The sequence below is a fragment of the Antechinus flavipes genome, chromosome 6, assembly GCF_016432865.1.
Source record: "Antechinus flavipes isolate AdamAnt ecotype Samford, QLD, Australia chromosome 6, AdamAnt_v2, whole genome shotgun sequence".
In the NCBI taxonomy this organism is placed as follows: Eukaryota; Metazoa; Chordata; class Mammalia; order Dasyuromorphia; family Dasyuridae; genus Antechinus; species Antechinus flavipes.
This window is the reverse complement of record NC_067403.1, coordinates 204,299,196-204,314,439: the sequence shown is the minus strand read 5'-3', so window position 1 is coordinate 204,314,439 and position 15,244 is coordinate 204,299,196. Positions and strand designations below refer to the sequence as shown.

At 34.2% G+C, this 15,244-nt stretch overlaps 1 protein-coding gene across 1 annotated transcript in view; it reads right to left on the bottom strand.

The window, feature by feature from the left end:
- The window catches only part of TSG101 (tumor susceptibility 101), an 81,107-nt gene that overhangs the window by 53,856 nt on the left and 12,007 nt on the right, over nucleotides 1-15,244 (bottom strand). The window contains exons 4-5 of the mRNA XM_051965455.1: nucleotides 10,307-10,470; nucleotides 3,198-3,324 (exon numbers count right to left, since the gene is read on the bottom strand). Coding sequence (XP_051821415.1) covers nucleotides 3,198-3,324; nucleotides 10,307-10,470 — 291 coding nt within the window. The remainder of the gene's footprint in view (nucleotides 1-3,197; nucleotides 3,325-10,306; nucleotides 10,471-15,244) is intronic.

Sequence of the window (15,244 nt, the reverse complement as noted above, 5' to 3'; positions counted from 1 at the left end):
CAAGGGAATGACTGATAACAAAAATAGCAAAACTTATAAATCAAGAATATTTTCATCTTTTAAAAGAGTTACTTTAGGAGGTAACATATTCATTCCAATCATATTGCAATTGCCCAAACCATTTCCTTAAATTTTTTAAAATTAGGCCATCAATACAACTATCTTGGTTGGACAGGTATTCAGAAAAGCTGGGCCCAGAACTAACCAGGACATCAATTGCAGACAATCACTTAGATACACAAGTTTTTCAGAAGCTGTATTTGCTTCCTAACACAAAAATCCATTTGTTCTTTCAGTGTTATTCTATGGCTGCAAATCACAGAACATCCATCCAATCTCCTTGCAGGTAAAATAAAAGGCCAACAGAAATGTATGCTAAATCTCTAAGTTACAGCATGTTACAAAGATAACCAAAGTTATATCCCAGAGGTCAGCAATTCAACAACAATGTGGGGAAAAAAAACCCCAAAACAGTCTATGTGCTACACTGATACCTGTTTTATATTAAAAGGTCTAGATGAAGTTCCAGAGTATATGTAAATAATCCTTTATGGAGAAGTTATTTAAGAATAGAGACAAAAATTACAGAAAATGAGAAGGCTCAGCTACATTTGGTAGAGTGTACCCACATTAATAAAAACACAGATATACATAGGAAGATAAAAATTTACTTTTGTAATTCTCTAGTAGAATTGGGGATAATATCCCTTCCCTCTTTCACATCCACCCTCAAATTCTCTCTCCTCCAGAATAAATTCCTAGCTCCTTCAACTCATGTTAACATAGCATGATTTCCAGTCCTAACAACAAACTCATTCTCTGAATGAATTGCATGCTTGTCATTGGCTGTGCTTCCTAAAATGTGATGTGTTAGTATGTGTGTAAACATAAAACTATGGATGTTACTCCAAGCACTGTAAAGGACATTTGGATCAAAAACTCCCTTGTTTTGCATATTATGGTTTCCATAAATACAACTGAAGAATGCTATCTTTTAAATCTTTCATATCATAATACTAACTCAGAATTCTTTGACCATCAGGGCAGTTAGGTAGTGCAGTGGATAAAGCACCAGCCCTGAATTCAGAAGGACCCGGGTTCAAATTTGATCTCAGACACTTAATATGCCCTGGCTGGGTGACCCTGGGCAAGTCACTTAACCACAATTGCCTCAGTTAAAAAAGAAAAAAAAAGTTCCTTGACTATTAAAATCTTATCGTTTTCACATCAACTGAGGGCTATTTTTCTCCTTACTCTGGATTACTATTAATTATCTGAATCCAAATGTCTTCCTTACTGGTTTTATTCAATTTTTAATTGAATTAACAATTAACTTAATTGAAATTTTCATCTTAATAGATTCATACCATCATTCTAACCTATCAAAGACCTTTTGGGAGTATTGAGAGTACAAAAGACAAAAGTATGTTATTTACAATGTTACAGCTTAGTATAAATTCTAGATGGAATTTTGAAAATAATATTTAAAGTGAAAGTTTAATGTAATTAGTTCTATAAAGCAGCTCTTGATATTTTAATTGGTATTACAATAAATATATAAATTTGGCAGATTATTTTATTTTATTAATGTGATCCATCCATAATTACTACAACATTCCTTCTCCCTCTTTTTTTAATTGGGGTTAAGTGACTTGCCCAAGTTAGTTCAACTAGTAAGTATAAAATGTCTGAGGCTGGATTTGAACTCAAATCCTCCTGACTTCAAAGTCGGTGGTTTATTCACCCCTCCAACATTCCCATAATCATTTCAATCATTAGTTTTAGCAAGCTGTCTTTATCTAAGTCTTGTTTATTCTTGATTTCTCAATATATGATGGATTTTGTCATTACTGTAAAAGAAGTTTTCTTTTAAAAAAAATGTTAATTTTTATTATAAGAATGCATGTGATTTGGGGCAGCTAGATGGTATAGTGGTTAGAGCATGAGCCCTGAAGTCAGGAGGACTGAGTTCAAGTCTGATCTCAGACACTTCCTAGCTGTGTGATCCTGGGCAAGTCACTTAACCCCAATTGCCTCAGGGGGGAAAAAAATATGCATGTGATTTTTTGCAAGTGACTTTGATGAATTCCATTAGTTTTTTGATTTAAGTGGCTAGATTTTTCTAGACAGGTTTTTTCCTACATCTGTTGAAATAATCTAGTGATATTTAGCTTTTCTGATTTATATATTTTACTATATGGATAGCTGATTTGATGTTATAAAACTATTCAAAAGGACCCACTTATGCAAAAATATTCGTAGCAGCCCTTTTTTGTAGTGGCAAAGAATTGGAAATTGAATGAATGCCCATCAATTGGGGAACAGCTGAATAAGTTATAGTATGTGAATGTAATGGAATATTACTGTACTACAAGAAATGATGAGCAGGCTAATTTCAGAAAAGCCTGGAAAGATTTACATGACATGATGCTAAGTGAAGTGAGTAGAGCCAAGAAAGCATTGTACATAGCAACAATAAGATTAAGCAATGATCAATTCTGATGGATGAGGCTCTTTCCAATAATGAGATGATCCAAGCCAATTTCAATAGACTTGTGATGATAAAAGTCATCTGCCTCCAGAGAGAGAACTATGAAGACTGAATGTGAATCAAAGGATAGTATTTTCACCTTTTTTGTTTGCTATTTCCTTTCTCATGTGTTTTTTCCCTTTTGATCTATTTTTGCACAGCTAAGGAATACAGAAATACATTTCAAATAATTATGCATGTTTAAGCTATATTGAATTTTTGCTCTCAGGGGAGAGGGAAGGAGAAAAATCTGGAACACAAGGTTTTGCAAAGGTGTATGCTGAAAACAATCTTTGCGTGTATTTGAAAAAAATAAAAAGCTAATATTTAAAAACAAAATAATTACTCAGGATTCTAGGCATAGAGATAGTATAATTGTCCTATAAATTCTCATCCCAATAAGTACAATTAGAGAAATTTTAACTTTCCTGCCACTTCTTCCCTTTTAGTAATGTTTAGATTTTTACCCACACAACCAAAGCCCAAATGCCAGCTTCAGAGTGAGGAAATCTGTATATAAAATGGGGTTTCAGAATGTTTCAACAGACTCACTCACTTAACAAGTTTTAAAGCAAATGAAAGGTCAGAAAGAGAATGCTGTGTCTTACAACACTTGTTTTTTAATGATGATAATATATTTTAAAATCTTAATCCAGATTCAACTTACTATTTGGTGGTCCTGTTGCTTGGTATGGTGGATAAGATGCTGAAACAGTAGGACGTGAAAACACTGGAGGTTCCTCTCCAAACACCACAATCATTACTTGAATCAGACCCAATAAATCAGATTGTGGCTAAAGAGAAAATGAGCAAATACAATTTTATTAAACATGAAAGATTAGCAGTTTTTATCAATCACAATAATATATCACAATTATAAAAGTTTTTTAAAATTCAAGAAAGTATTTTCTTTAAGATAATCAGTGAAGGCATATTAAGATAAAATTGTTCACCCTAAGCTTCTATCAAAATACAAAAGAAAAAAAGTAGTTTTTTTTCTTAATATAAAATTGTAATTTGTAGTATTAGAGGTAATTTTCCCCTTCAAATATTTGAAGTTACATGTCCAGTTACATGTGAAAAGGATTTGAAATTCATTTTTTTTTTAACTTTTAAGCTTTCAATTCCCTCCTTGAGAAAATAATCTAATATTAGTTGTATGTGTGCAATTATATAAAACATTTCCATCTTGTAAAAGAAAACAGATTCTCAAAAAGCAAACCCCCAAATAAAACACAAAACTCCAAGAAAAATAAAGTTAAAAAAAAAAAGGGATATTTTTATAAGTACTTTTTCTAAAAGTGGACAGCCCCTTTTTATCATGAGTCCTTTCAAACGGTCTTAGATCATTATATTGCTGAAAACAGCCAAGTCAGTCACAGTTGATGTAAATGTAAAATGCTATGGTTACTATGTACAATGATCTGGTCCTGCTCACTCCACTTTTCATCCAGTTAACAAAAAGTATTTCAAGTTTTTCTTTCTTTTTTAAGTGTTTTTATTTACAACAAATGCAAAATAAACTGGGAAAACATTTTAACAGTTAAAGGTTCTGATAAAGGCCTCATTTCCAAATTATATAGAGAACTGACTCTAATTTATAAGACATCAAGCCATTCTCCAAATGATAAAAGATCAAAGGATATGAACAATTTTTGGACGATGAAATTGAAACTATTTCTACTCATATGATAAGGTGTTCCAAATCACTGATCAGAAAAATGCAAATTAAGACAACTTGAGATACCACTACACACCTCTCAGATTGGCTAAAGTGACAGGAAAAGATAATGATGAATGTTGGGGGGGTATGTGGGAAAACTGGGAGACTGATGCGTTGTTGGTGAAGTTGTGAACAGATCCAACCATTCTGGAGAGCAATTTGGAACTATACTCAAAAAGTTATCAAACTATGCATACCCTTTGATTTAGCACTGTTACTACTGGGCTTATATCCCAAAGACATATTAAAGAAGGGAAAAAGACCTGTATATGGAAGCCCGTTTGGTAGTGGCTAGAAACCGGAAATTGAATGGATGCCCATCAGTTGGGGAATGGCTGAGAAAATTGTGGCATACGAATGTTGGGAATATTATTGTTCTGTAATAAATGACCAGCAGGATCAATACAGAGAGTCTTGGAGAGACATACATGAACTGTTGCTAAGTGAAATGAGCAGAACCAGGAGATCATTATACACTTCAACAACAATATTATATAAGAATCTATTCTGATGGACATGGCTCTCTTCAAAATATGAGAAGATACAAATCAGTTCCAATTGATCAGTAATGAATAAAACCAGCTACACCCAGCAAAAGAACACTGGAAAATGAGTGTGGACCACATAATAGCATTTACATTTTCTGTTATTGTTTGCTTGCATTTTTGTTTTTCTTCCCAGTTTATTTTTATCTTCTTTCTAAATCTGATTCTTCTTGTGCAGCAAGACAACTGTATAAATATGTATACATATATTTTATTTAGCATATACGTTAACATATTTATGTGACTACCTGCCATCTAGGGGAGGGGGTGGAGGGAAGGAGGGGAAAAGTTAAAACAGAAGCTTTTGCAAGGGTCAAGGTTGAAAAATTACCCATGCATATGTTTTGTCAATAAAAAGCTATTAAAAAACAAAAACAAAAAACAAATGCAAAATAAGAAAAACTAAAGAAAAGACATTTAAAAAAGATAAAAAACATGGTCATGCCCCTACCAGAACATGGGAAGAATTCAAAATATTTAATAAATTTCCATTTCAAGAAAGCAGATATAATCATAGAAGTCGTTGTATTCTTAGCTGGCCATCTTTTCTTTGCTTGCTGGTAGGTTCTTTTTTTTAAATTTTCTGCTACATTTATTCTCCCCCCACCCCTTTCTGTCCCAGCATTTTTCCCAAGCATGCTGCAGTTAAGCACAAATACACAAACACATTTAAAACAGTATTAATATGGCTAATAATACAGATTTCTTTCTTGATGAATCTTTTAAATTCGACTTTGAGATCAATGATCACTACTTTTTCTAAAAAAAAAAAATCCTACTCCTGAGCACTATTATTAATTCTACTAATTAACTTGCCTTCCTATTATTTAAACCTTCCTGTCCCACTCCCAACACCCACTATGGATTCCTCCCATGTCTACTCTATCCTTTCCCTCCTTTTTTATCTTTCCCATTTATCTATACGCTTTTTCCCATTCACATTGATGTACATATCCTTCTATACCCCACTTTATCCTATTCCTTCCCCCCTTATTTCTTTCTAGATTTTAGATGGTGGCATATTTTCATGGTATGTTTATGTTTTGTCTTCTCTTTAACCCATTCCCAATGTAAGTTTTCAGAACTACCAGGTCTCCTTCCCATCTAACTCCCTTGAACTGGTTCTTGCTCTCATGCCTCATTCATATAGCATTAAGTGCTATGTTTGCCTTTTCCTTAACAATTTGTTTTTAAAGTCCCATCATACTCAGCTCTACCCAAATCATTCTTTGGGGACTACCTTATTACTAATATCATTCTTAGATATATGATTTACATTTTTAACTACAAAACAAAAAATTTGTCCCTATTGAGTCCCTTGAAATTAGTCTTTGATATTGGTTCTTATATGTTAAATTTTCTATTGAGTTCAGGTTTATGACAAAATCCTGAATTTCTGAGTTTATTGAATGTCCTTTTTTTTCTTCTTTTGAACATTATAATTAATTTTGCTGGTTCTAATATTTCTGGCTACAACCCAAGTTTTTTTGATTGTCAAGATATAGTATTCCATGTCCTGCTAATAAATACCACACAATTCTTATTGTAGCTCCAGCATATTTGAATTATTTTTGTCTCACATGTGGGAAAAATAAAATACTCAAGTGGAAAATAAAGAATAAATTTGAGAGAATTGAGGCACAGAGAGACTATAAAGGATTTGAAACAACAATTAGATGGAGTACTTCAGAGATCTTAAACATGCAAATGGAATAGTACCATGATAACATGAATGGTAATGGTAACATCAAGCAGATAGACATTAAAATGTTTTTATCTGGGGGTTTCAAAATTTGGCAATAATATTTCTGCTTTTCCTTCTACGATCTCTTTAAGGAATTGGTGAATTTCTCCTGTTTCTTCTTTCCTCTCTTGTTCCATCACTTCCAGACAATTTTCTTTTAATTATTTCTTATATTATTTTGTCAAGGTTCTTTTTTTGACTATTTGTCAAATAGTCCAATATTCTTTATATTTTCTTTTGTTGATCTGTTTTCCAGATCTGTCATTTTTCTTATGATTTACATTGTCTTTTTTTTTTTCATTCTTTTCATTTTATTATTTCTTGGTTGCTTATAACTTCAATGGCTTCCCCTTGCCCAAATGTAATTTTCAAAATTACCTTTTCTTCTTTAAGCCTTTGAATCGCCTTTCCTAGTTGGTTGGCTCCCCCCCACCTCCATAATCTTATTTTTCTTGGATTGTTCTTTTTTTAGTTTTTCCTCCATCTCTCTCCTTTGATTTTCAAAGACTTTAAAAAAAATTTTCTAAAAATTCGTTTAGGGCTGTCAGTCATTTAAAATTACTTTTTGGGGTAGGAAGGCTTTTTTTTTTTTTTTAAACATCAGTATCCCCTTCTGCAGCTGAAACCTGGTCTTTGATATTTCCATGGTTTAGGTTCTTTCTCCTTTGCTTGCTCAGTTTTTTTTTTTTTAAATAAGAACTTAATAATATCTTTATTATAGAGGCCACCCAGAACCTCTGGGGTGGAAGGGAATGTGCACCTTTGACTTTAGGTCTTCTTTCAATTCTTCCTTCTGTCCTGGAACCTAATACTACTAGCTTCACTCTTCACTTCTTTGTCCCACTGATTCTGCACCCACCAGGAGTGTTTAGCAGTTTCACTGCTGTTCTAGAGATACTAATAAATCACACCAAATAATTCTTTGTACGGGGGTCTTTCTTTGGGACTCCTCAGATTGTCCTAGAAGAGTCCCGGTTCTGCCCCAAATCTTATTTATCACCAATTTACAGTCACCCTAAAAAAAAAATTGTTTTGTTTGTGGGGGAAATTTGGAGTTCTTAAGAATTTTTTGACCTATTTTGCCATTTTCCCACAATCCTCCCACTCCAGGTTTTTCTGAAACAATCCTGAGCCCCTCATTTCTTAAATCACAACAGTATTCCCATCACAACCATATGCCACAACTCCAATTGATGGGCATCCCTTCAATTTCCAATTCCTTACCATTACAAAAAGAGATGCCGTAAGTATTTTTGTACATTTAGGTTCTTTTCCTTTTTAAAAAAATCTCTCTGGGATTCAGAACTAGTAGTGCTAGTAGGGTAGCTTTTAGACATAGTTCCAAATTGCTCTCCAGAATTGTTAGATCAGTTTGCAACTCCATCAACAATGCATTTATGTTCCAATTTTCTCACATCTCCACCAACATTTGTCATTTTCCTTAGCTAATCAGATAAATCAGAGTTGTTTTCATTTGTATTTCTGTAATCAATAGTGATTCAGGGCATTTTAAAATATAACTATAGATAGCTTTGGTTTCTTTGTCTGAAAACTGCCTGTTCATATCATCCTTTGACTATTTATCAATTGGAGAATGACCTGTGTTCTATTTTTTTCTTAAAGCTTTTTATTTTCAAAAGATATGCAAATAATTTTTCAACACTGATCCTTGCATAATAAGCCTTTCCCCCTTCTTCCCTTCATCCCCTCCCCTAGATGGCAAGTAACCCAATATATGTTACACATGTGAAAATATATATTAAATCAAATATATGTAAACATTGAGAACCACATCCATCAGAATTGATCATTACATAATACTGTTGCCATGTACAATGCCTATAGTTCTAGTTCTGGTTATTTCACTCAGCATCACTTCATGTTAAGTCTTTCCAGCGCTTTCTAAAATCATCTGATGATCGTTTCTTATGGAACAGTAATATTCCATAACATTCATATACCATAACTTATCCAGTCATTTTCCCACTGATGAGCATTAACTAAGGTTCCAGTTTCTGCACATGTGAGTCCCTTTCCCTCCTTTAAAATTTCTTTGGGATAACCTGTATTCTTAAACATGACTCATTTCTCTATATATTTGAGAAATGAGAATGTTAGCAGAAAAATCTGCTGTAAAATTCTCCCCCTTCCTTCTTCTCCCCACTGCCCCCAGTTTTTTCTTTTCTAATATTCAGGGTATTAAAGGACATTTCACAAAGATACCAAGGGGGCACTGTTCTAAAATGGGACTGACTACTTCTAGGATGAAAGAATTCTCAATCCTTTTGTACTAAATTGTTTCTTTCAAATCTTAAGACACTACAGAGGAATGCCTAATATTCTTGCCTAGCTCTTTGAAATATCTCCAATCAAACTTTGAAGCTAATCAAGGCTACATGCTCACTAAAGAAATTTCTAGAGTAGTTTCAAACATTAGTACACATACTCAACCAAAACTTAAGATTTTTACTTCCCAAACATGTCTAAACGTTCTTTTCAGTGTATATAACCAGTAATCATTACATTTTTCTTAAGAATTATTCAAAAGGAGTAGAGCAAAGATGGCAAGAAGTCAGGAAGTTGCCTCAGCTGTCCCTAATTTCTCTCAAAAATAACATAAAACCAAGCCTCTAAACAGATTATACAGAGAGATAATTCACAAAAAGACAGGTGAAACAATTTTCCAACTTAAGACAACTTAAAAGGACTTCAGGAAAGATCTGTCTCACTTGGACAAAAGGGGAGCATGCTCAGTGTAGACCCAGTGTGACCAATCTATCAGGAGCACTTGGCCTCAATAAAGATCAGCAATTTTGGTCCAGACTCCACAGACTAGCTGTAAGACCTCTAGTCTCAGCACAGAAGGCAAACTATAAGCCCTGAAACCCCTGCATAACAGGCTCAACTAGGCCAGGCAGTGCACGAGGCAAACTCCCAGCACCTTAGGACGTCAGCACCAGCTGCAACCTTTTTCTCTACTCTAACCAAAACATTCCCTAAACACATTTATGCATTCTTACCTTTGTGCCTTCATACCCTTGCAATTTGTCTAAAACACCTTTTATACTATCTGAAAATTACCTATATCTTTAAAAGTCTGGAACAAACAGGTTTGTTTGTTTTTTTTTAGGAATCTATTCCCTTTTTACCTGAATCCATAGTGATTTCTTTCCAATCAAGTATAAATATGCTGGGGGGAGGGAAAGAGGAAAAGAGAAGATCTAGGGAATATAAAAAATATGTAATGGGATAAAAAGTCAGAAAATTGAGAAAATTATTCTATTTTCATGCTCCAAAATATTTTGCCATAATACTTATATAAATATTTCATGTGAAATTAATACGATTAGAGAAAATGGCCCTTAGTATCTTGAGTGGATTCTCTGGTGATTACGAGAGTTCATGGCTAAACCTGTTTGAAAAAACAGGTACTGGTATACTACTGAAAAGAATTCCCAGATCTATGAGATCAATGATCCATAATGCTCCTATACTACTCAAATAACAATGAATTCCAGGGTTTCTGAAAATAAAGTCTATCTATACCACTTAATACTAGTATTTATTATTTATAAGATTGTCTTTTAAGGTACATATGTGCTATTAACTGAAGATCATGAACTTCTTGAGGTCTAGAATTATCTTATACCTCTTTGTATAATCTGAAGTATCCATAACATAGCAGATGCTATCTGTTGTTTAATGAAGGGAAAAAATTAAAACCCAAACAAAAATTAGGATTACTATATAGGTCATATACTTACATGCTTCCATTCATGTAAATAAGGAAGATAAATCTTTCCATTAGCATCAACATGCTTCCCTGTTTTAATGGTCATTGAACTAGTAGGCTTAACAAAACAGATAGGGGGGTTATATGGATATGTGTCCAGCAGCCACAGACATATTGGGATATTGTATGTGTTACCTGAAAAGAAAAACAAGATTTCAATTATTTTATTTTTTAGACCTTTTATGATCTTTTAATATCTGAACAGGTAAATAGCTGCAATAAAATGCCACTAAGTCAAACTACAACAAATATATGAAGATAGTGGAATTTCAGAGTGTGGGGAATAGATAAGGTGAAGAACTTACAGGGATGTATGTATTCTTTTTCTGTATTTTATTATTTCTGTGTCTCCCCTATGACCTGTATAATATGTGCAGGCTCATATCTATTTGAGCCTTGGCCAGTTAGAAACATATTTACTTAACCTGAACTGATGACATTTATTGGTATTTGACATTTATCAATATTTAGTCTATTAGCTGGACCACTGTCTGCTTGATTAAGCCTGAAGGCCTGACTTTGTTTCCCAGAAATCAGGAGATTTCAGGGAAACAGAAAGCTTCCATTCCAATCTCCCCAACTAGCAACAGCCAATTAGATGCCTCCCCCTCCCCTTTCAATGCTCTCTTACTTGTGATGTAATTTCTTGTATAAAAGCTATGTATCTTTACTACTTCTTTAGCCCTCCTACCGCGAGCTTATCTTGCGATGGGACGGCTCATCCTCCGGAGGTTTTTTCAATAAACAACTTTTCTGCCTTCTACTGAGTGATCTCTGAGTAGTCATTTTGGGTAAGGGTCTTCTACATCCCTCACAGATGGGGGCTCGTCCGGGATGGGGTCTTTGGGGGAGATGGCTATGTGCACCCCGAACAGGGACAGGCGCCCATGGAGTAGTTTTCTCCATGGTCTCTGGCTCTGGGTGAGCAGCCTCCCTCCCCTCTTAGACAACAACCTGAAGCAGGGATATTCAGTGGAACGCAGAATTGAAGATTGAAAGAAGTAGAGTCCTGATGGCCGGCATTTGCAGCCTGAAAAGAAACATATGTTCTCGAGGTAAAGCTCTTGGGAAGTCTGGGGGTTTATTGGCTGGGTCGAGGGAGACCCTGAGGGATTAGCCCTCTTAAATTTATTTTTGGTGTGGACTGCTGTTAACCCCAACGATAAAGGACTTTTCCCAAGGAGGCTCTCGGGTGGCTGTGGGGGCGTGAGGGTAACATAGGGCCTCCGCCAACACCTGGATCGGGTCCAGGGTGGTATAGAAGCAGTCCGAAAATTTGTATCAGGACGTTAGCTAGGAAATTCAAGACTGGAATGAACTTCCAGATATACAAGGGAAGAAAACTGGGAGGATGTGTATCCCAGGATTATTTGGGTATATCAGACTTAAATCTGTATGTAAAGGTGAAAATAGAGTTTTGTGAATGTCTGTGTGTATGTCTGCTTTGCATTGCCTTTGTTCTGTGTGAAAAGTTAGAAAGCTCATAAGAGATAAGAATTCAGCTCTGTGTTACAGGCTTAGAAAAATATCAGGCTGAATTGTGGGAACTGGAATTCATTCAGAGTAGTAATTCTTTCAGAGTGGCTCAGAATGTATTGGTCTTAGAATTTGGGAACTAGTTTTGGGCTTCTCAAGGAAAGAAAATCTTTTTTTCTCTTTCTCTCCCTCTGTCTCTGGCAGTGGCTTTGCGGGAGGAGGGAAAGAAGGGGGAAAAATAAAAACATAGATTGAAAGTTTGGAAAGTTTTGAGAAAATAGAAGAACAGTGGCTATCGCTCCTATAAAAAAGGAGCCTGTTATCAGGACTCAGCCAGAGGAAAGAATTCTCAAGGTAAAGCAAGGATTGGTGCTTAACTCTTTCCTGCTTACTAAAGAAAAGACATGGGAATAAAGTATCTAGGTAAATTTTAGGAAATTTCACAAACTGAAGTACTGGTTAATTTTAAAATAACTTTAAATTGGTGTTTGTGTTAAGATTGGAAAATTTAAGATCGGAAATAAGAAACTGCAGATATTGGAAAGGAGGAATAAATATAGAGTAAGGGAGGTAAATAGTTGAACACAGGGGCGTTCTGACCTGTTGGACCTGTGGGAAAACTAGGCATACTTCTAAAGAAAAAAAAAAAATTTGCAGGAAAAGAAAGAAAAATCATTATTAGTAAATTTGCCTTCATGGAATTAGAGAACAGAAAGTTTAAGAAGACTAAACTGGGTAATTGTTTGCAATATTTGATTAAGAGTTTTGGGAATTTACTATATTTTAAAGAGGTACTATAATTTTGAAATTGAAATAAAATTAAAATTGGAGGAAATAATTTACTGTTGCCTTACACATGTGAGATTTATTCTGAGTACAAAATCTTAAGAATTTTTCGAATATTGTGGCCTTTACAACTGAAGAGAAAAACTTTTTTTTTATTATTATTTGGTTGGACTTCAAATTGAAATATAGGTTATTAAATAAAATGCCAGTAGCTTACCTTAGGGGGGCTTGTGTTTGTATCTCCCTACTTAAATGGTATGTTGCTTTTTAAAAGTATTGAGTAATTTGTAAACTATATTATAAGTTTTATGAAATTTGATTCAAAATTAATTGTGAATCTTGAAGTTTAAAGTTTAAAAAAAGATGATTTAAAGACAAGGGAAAAGAGATTGATTTACAAAAGCAATTAATAGTTTAAATAGAGCATCTAGTCGGAAGGATTTTTGGTTTAGGAGTGTTTAAAGTATGTAATAAATTTTGAGCAAGTAAGCATTGGGAAGAGAGAGAGACAGAGAGATGGGATAGGAGAATGAAGGTAATTTAAGAAGGATTGATTAGTAGAAACAAATGATTTCAAGAAGTCGTCAGTGGGAAAAAGAAGGAACTGGTTGGAAAGGGTAGTCACAGAGAGATGGATGTGAGAAGGGATGTGTTTTTGTGGGAGGAGAGAAAGCGAGCAGCAGGGGAAAGCGGCAGCCGCTTGGTTCCTTTGGCTGAAGAAAACAAACGGTTATTTAAAGAGACAATTTGCTCTTACAAGATGTTAACTGATTGAATATTTGTTTCTTTAGATACATAATGCTTATGAATATTAAAGAATATGATCAGAAATGTGTTATATAGTTTGAAAGGGTTATTTCAAAAAGTTTAATTGATGTTTTCAAGAACTTTTCAGAATCTTTTTATGTGAAAATAGGAAGTTTTAATTAACTATATTGATGCCAATTATCTGAATGGGACTCTAAGGATAATAAAAGCCTTTTCTTTTTGAAAATGTTTTTGTTGTGAACAATATGTAGTTTGGGATTTTTCTGTGTATTGGGTATTTTAAAAGCAAAATGGTTGGTATAATATTCAATTTACTCAAGATTCAGCATCTACTTGGGTATGTAAGAATTGTGTGAATTTTCTGGAATAAATTTCTTACTGTTACTGATATAAGGTCATGGTAAATAACTATTTGGGATTTATCTGAAACTTTGGAGATAAAATTCTTTGGACTTGTAATTAATGCTATTTTAAAACTCCACTCTCTGATGTGCTGAAGATTGAGTTTTAATTGCTTATATTATGTTATAGTTATGTTCTTGCATTTTTTCCTCCTGTGACTGATTTCTATGATCAGAACAATAGTTAATAAGAATTGTTAATGCAATTCAAGTATGTCATACCTCACTGTTTCCGATTTGGTTATATATGTAATCATTATATCCTAAATACTTAGGCAAATAAGTATTTAGCCTGGTCATCTGTCTGTTACTGGATATTTGTGTTTTGTTTTTAAAATGTTTCTAAATGATAAGAGTACAATTAACAATGGTCTGTGAAACCTAACTGCTATTTATTGGGACTATAGCTGTCTGCTTGTCCTGTGAAGCAAACTTGTTCCTTCACATAGCAACTGCTGGCCAATCTATACTGGCCTCCCCACATGTTGTTGCAGCTCCAGACTGTTCTAACCTTGTTAGATTTGGTTTTTTGTTGTTCTAGATTTTGGTCAAATTATAGATTATTGAACCTCTTCTGAGACATGAATTGGCCCATCTGAAGCGTAGAATGACACCACACACACCCCCTCCACATGGATTGAGAGACTTCCCCCATTTCTCAGCCCGAAGCAACTAAGATCGAGACCATCACCCGTGCTCCTGATGTAAATTGGACTGATATGGGGGAAGTGGGAAAGTGGTTGATGAATTATTGTTAAAATTACAACTCTATTACTAGAGTTAGAAAAACTAGAGTTAGAAAAAAATGCAAACATTACTATATGTTTAAGATTTGGGACAGAAATTATTAAAATTGGTAACTGTTGCTGTTAAGGAAGTTATAATATGTTTATAATATCTATGTTCACTTCAGAATATGTAATTGTTTGAGGCATTTTATTTTATTTTATTTTTTTAGGAAACTCCTTCTGTACTATTCTGTTATGTTTGGAACTTTAATTCACTCTTGGGATTTATATGTGGATGGTTATTTGACTATTTACTTTTTTTTTTGGATGATTCCTTTCCATGAGGGAAAAAAAAAAAAAGGAGAGGAAAAGATAGGGAACTAGAGAAACTGGTGGCTTTTTCTCAAAATACCTAAAAGAGTGGGAACCCTTAGTTTTCTGTTGACTTTGCCTTAGGTACTTCTGCCTTACCCCCTATATCTTCAGTTCAGATTGAATTGGAAGTCCTTAAGCAGTCCTTTATTGTTTTTTACTATGCTTTAGTTTTGAAACCCCTTATTCTGTGGAATTGCCCTGGCAGTTTGGGGACTATTTTGTTTTTAGGAAATCTCCAAGATATATACACCTGTCTTGGGACTGGCAATCTTCAATCCTGTAACCCCAGTTTTTTAAATTGGTATCTCAGCATTTTCAAAAACATTGTAGTTTTGAGATCAAGCCTCTAAAGTTTGGGGTTTGCCTGGCTTCATG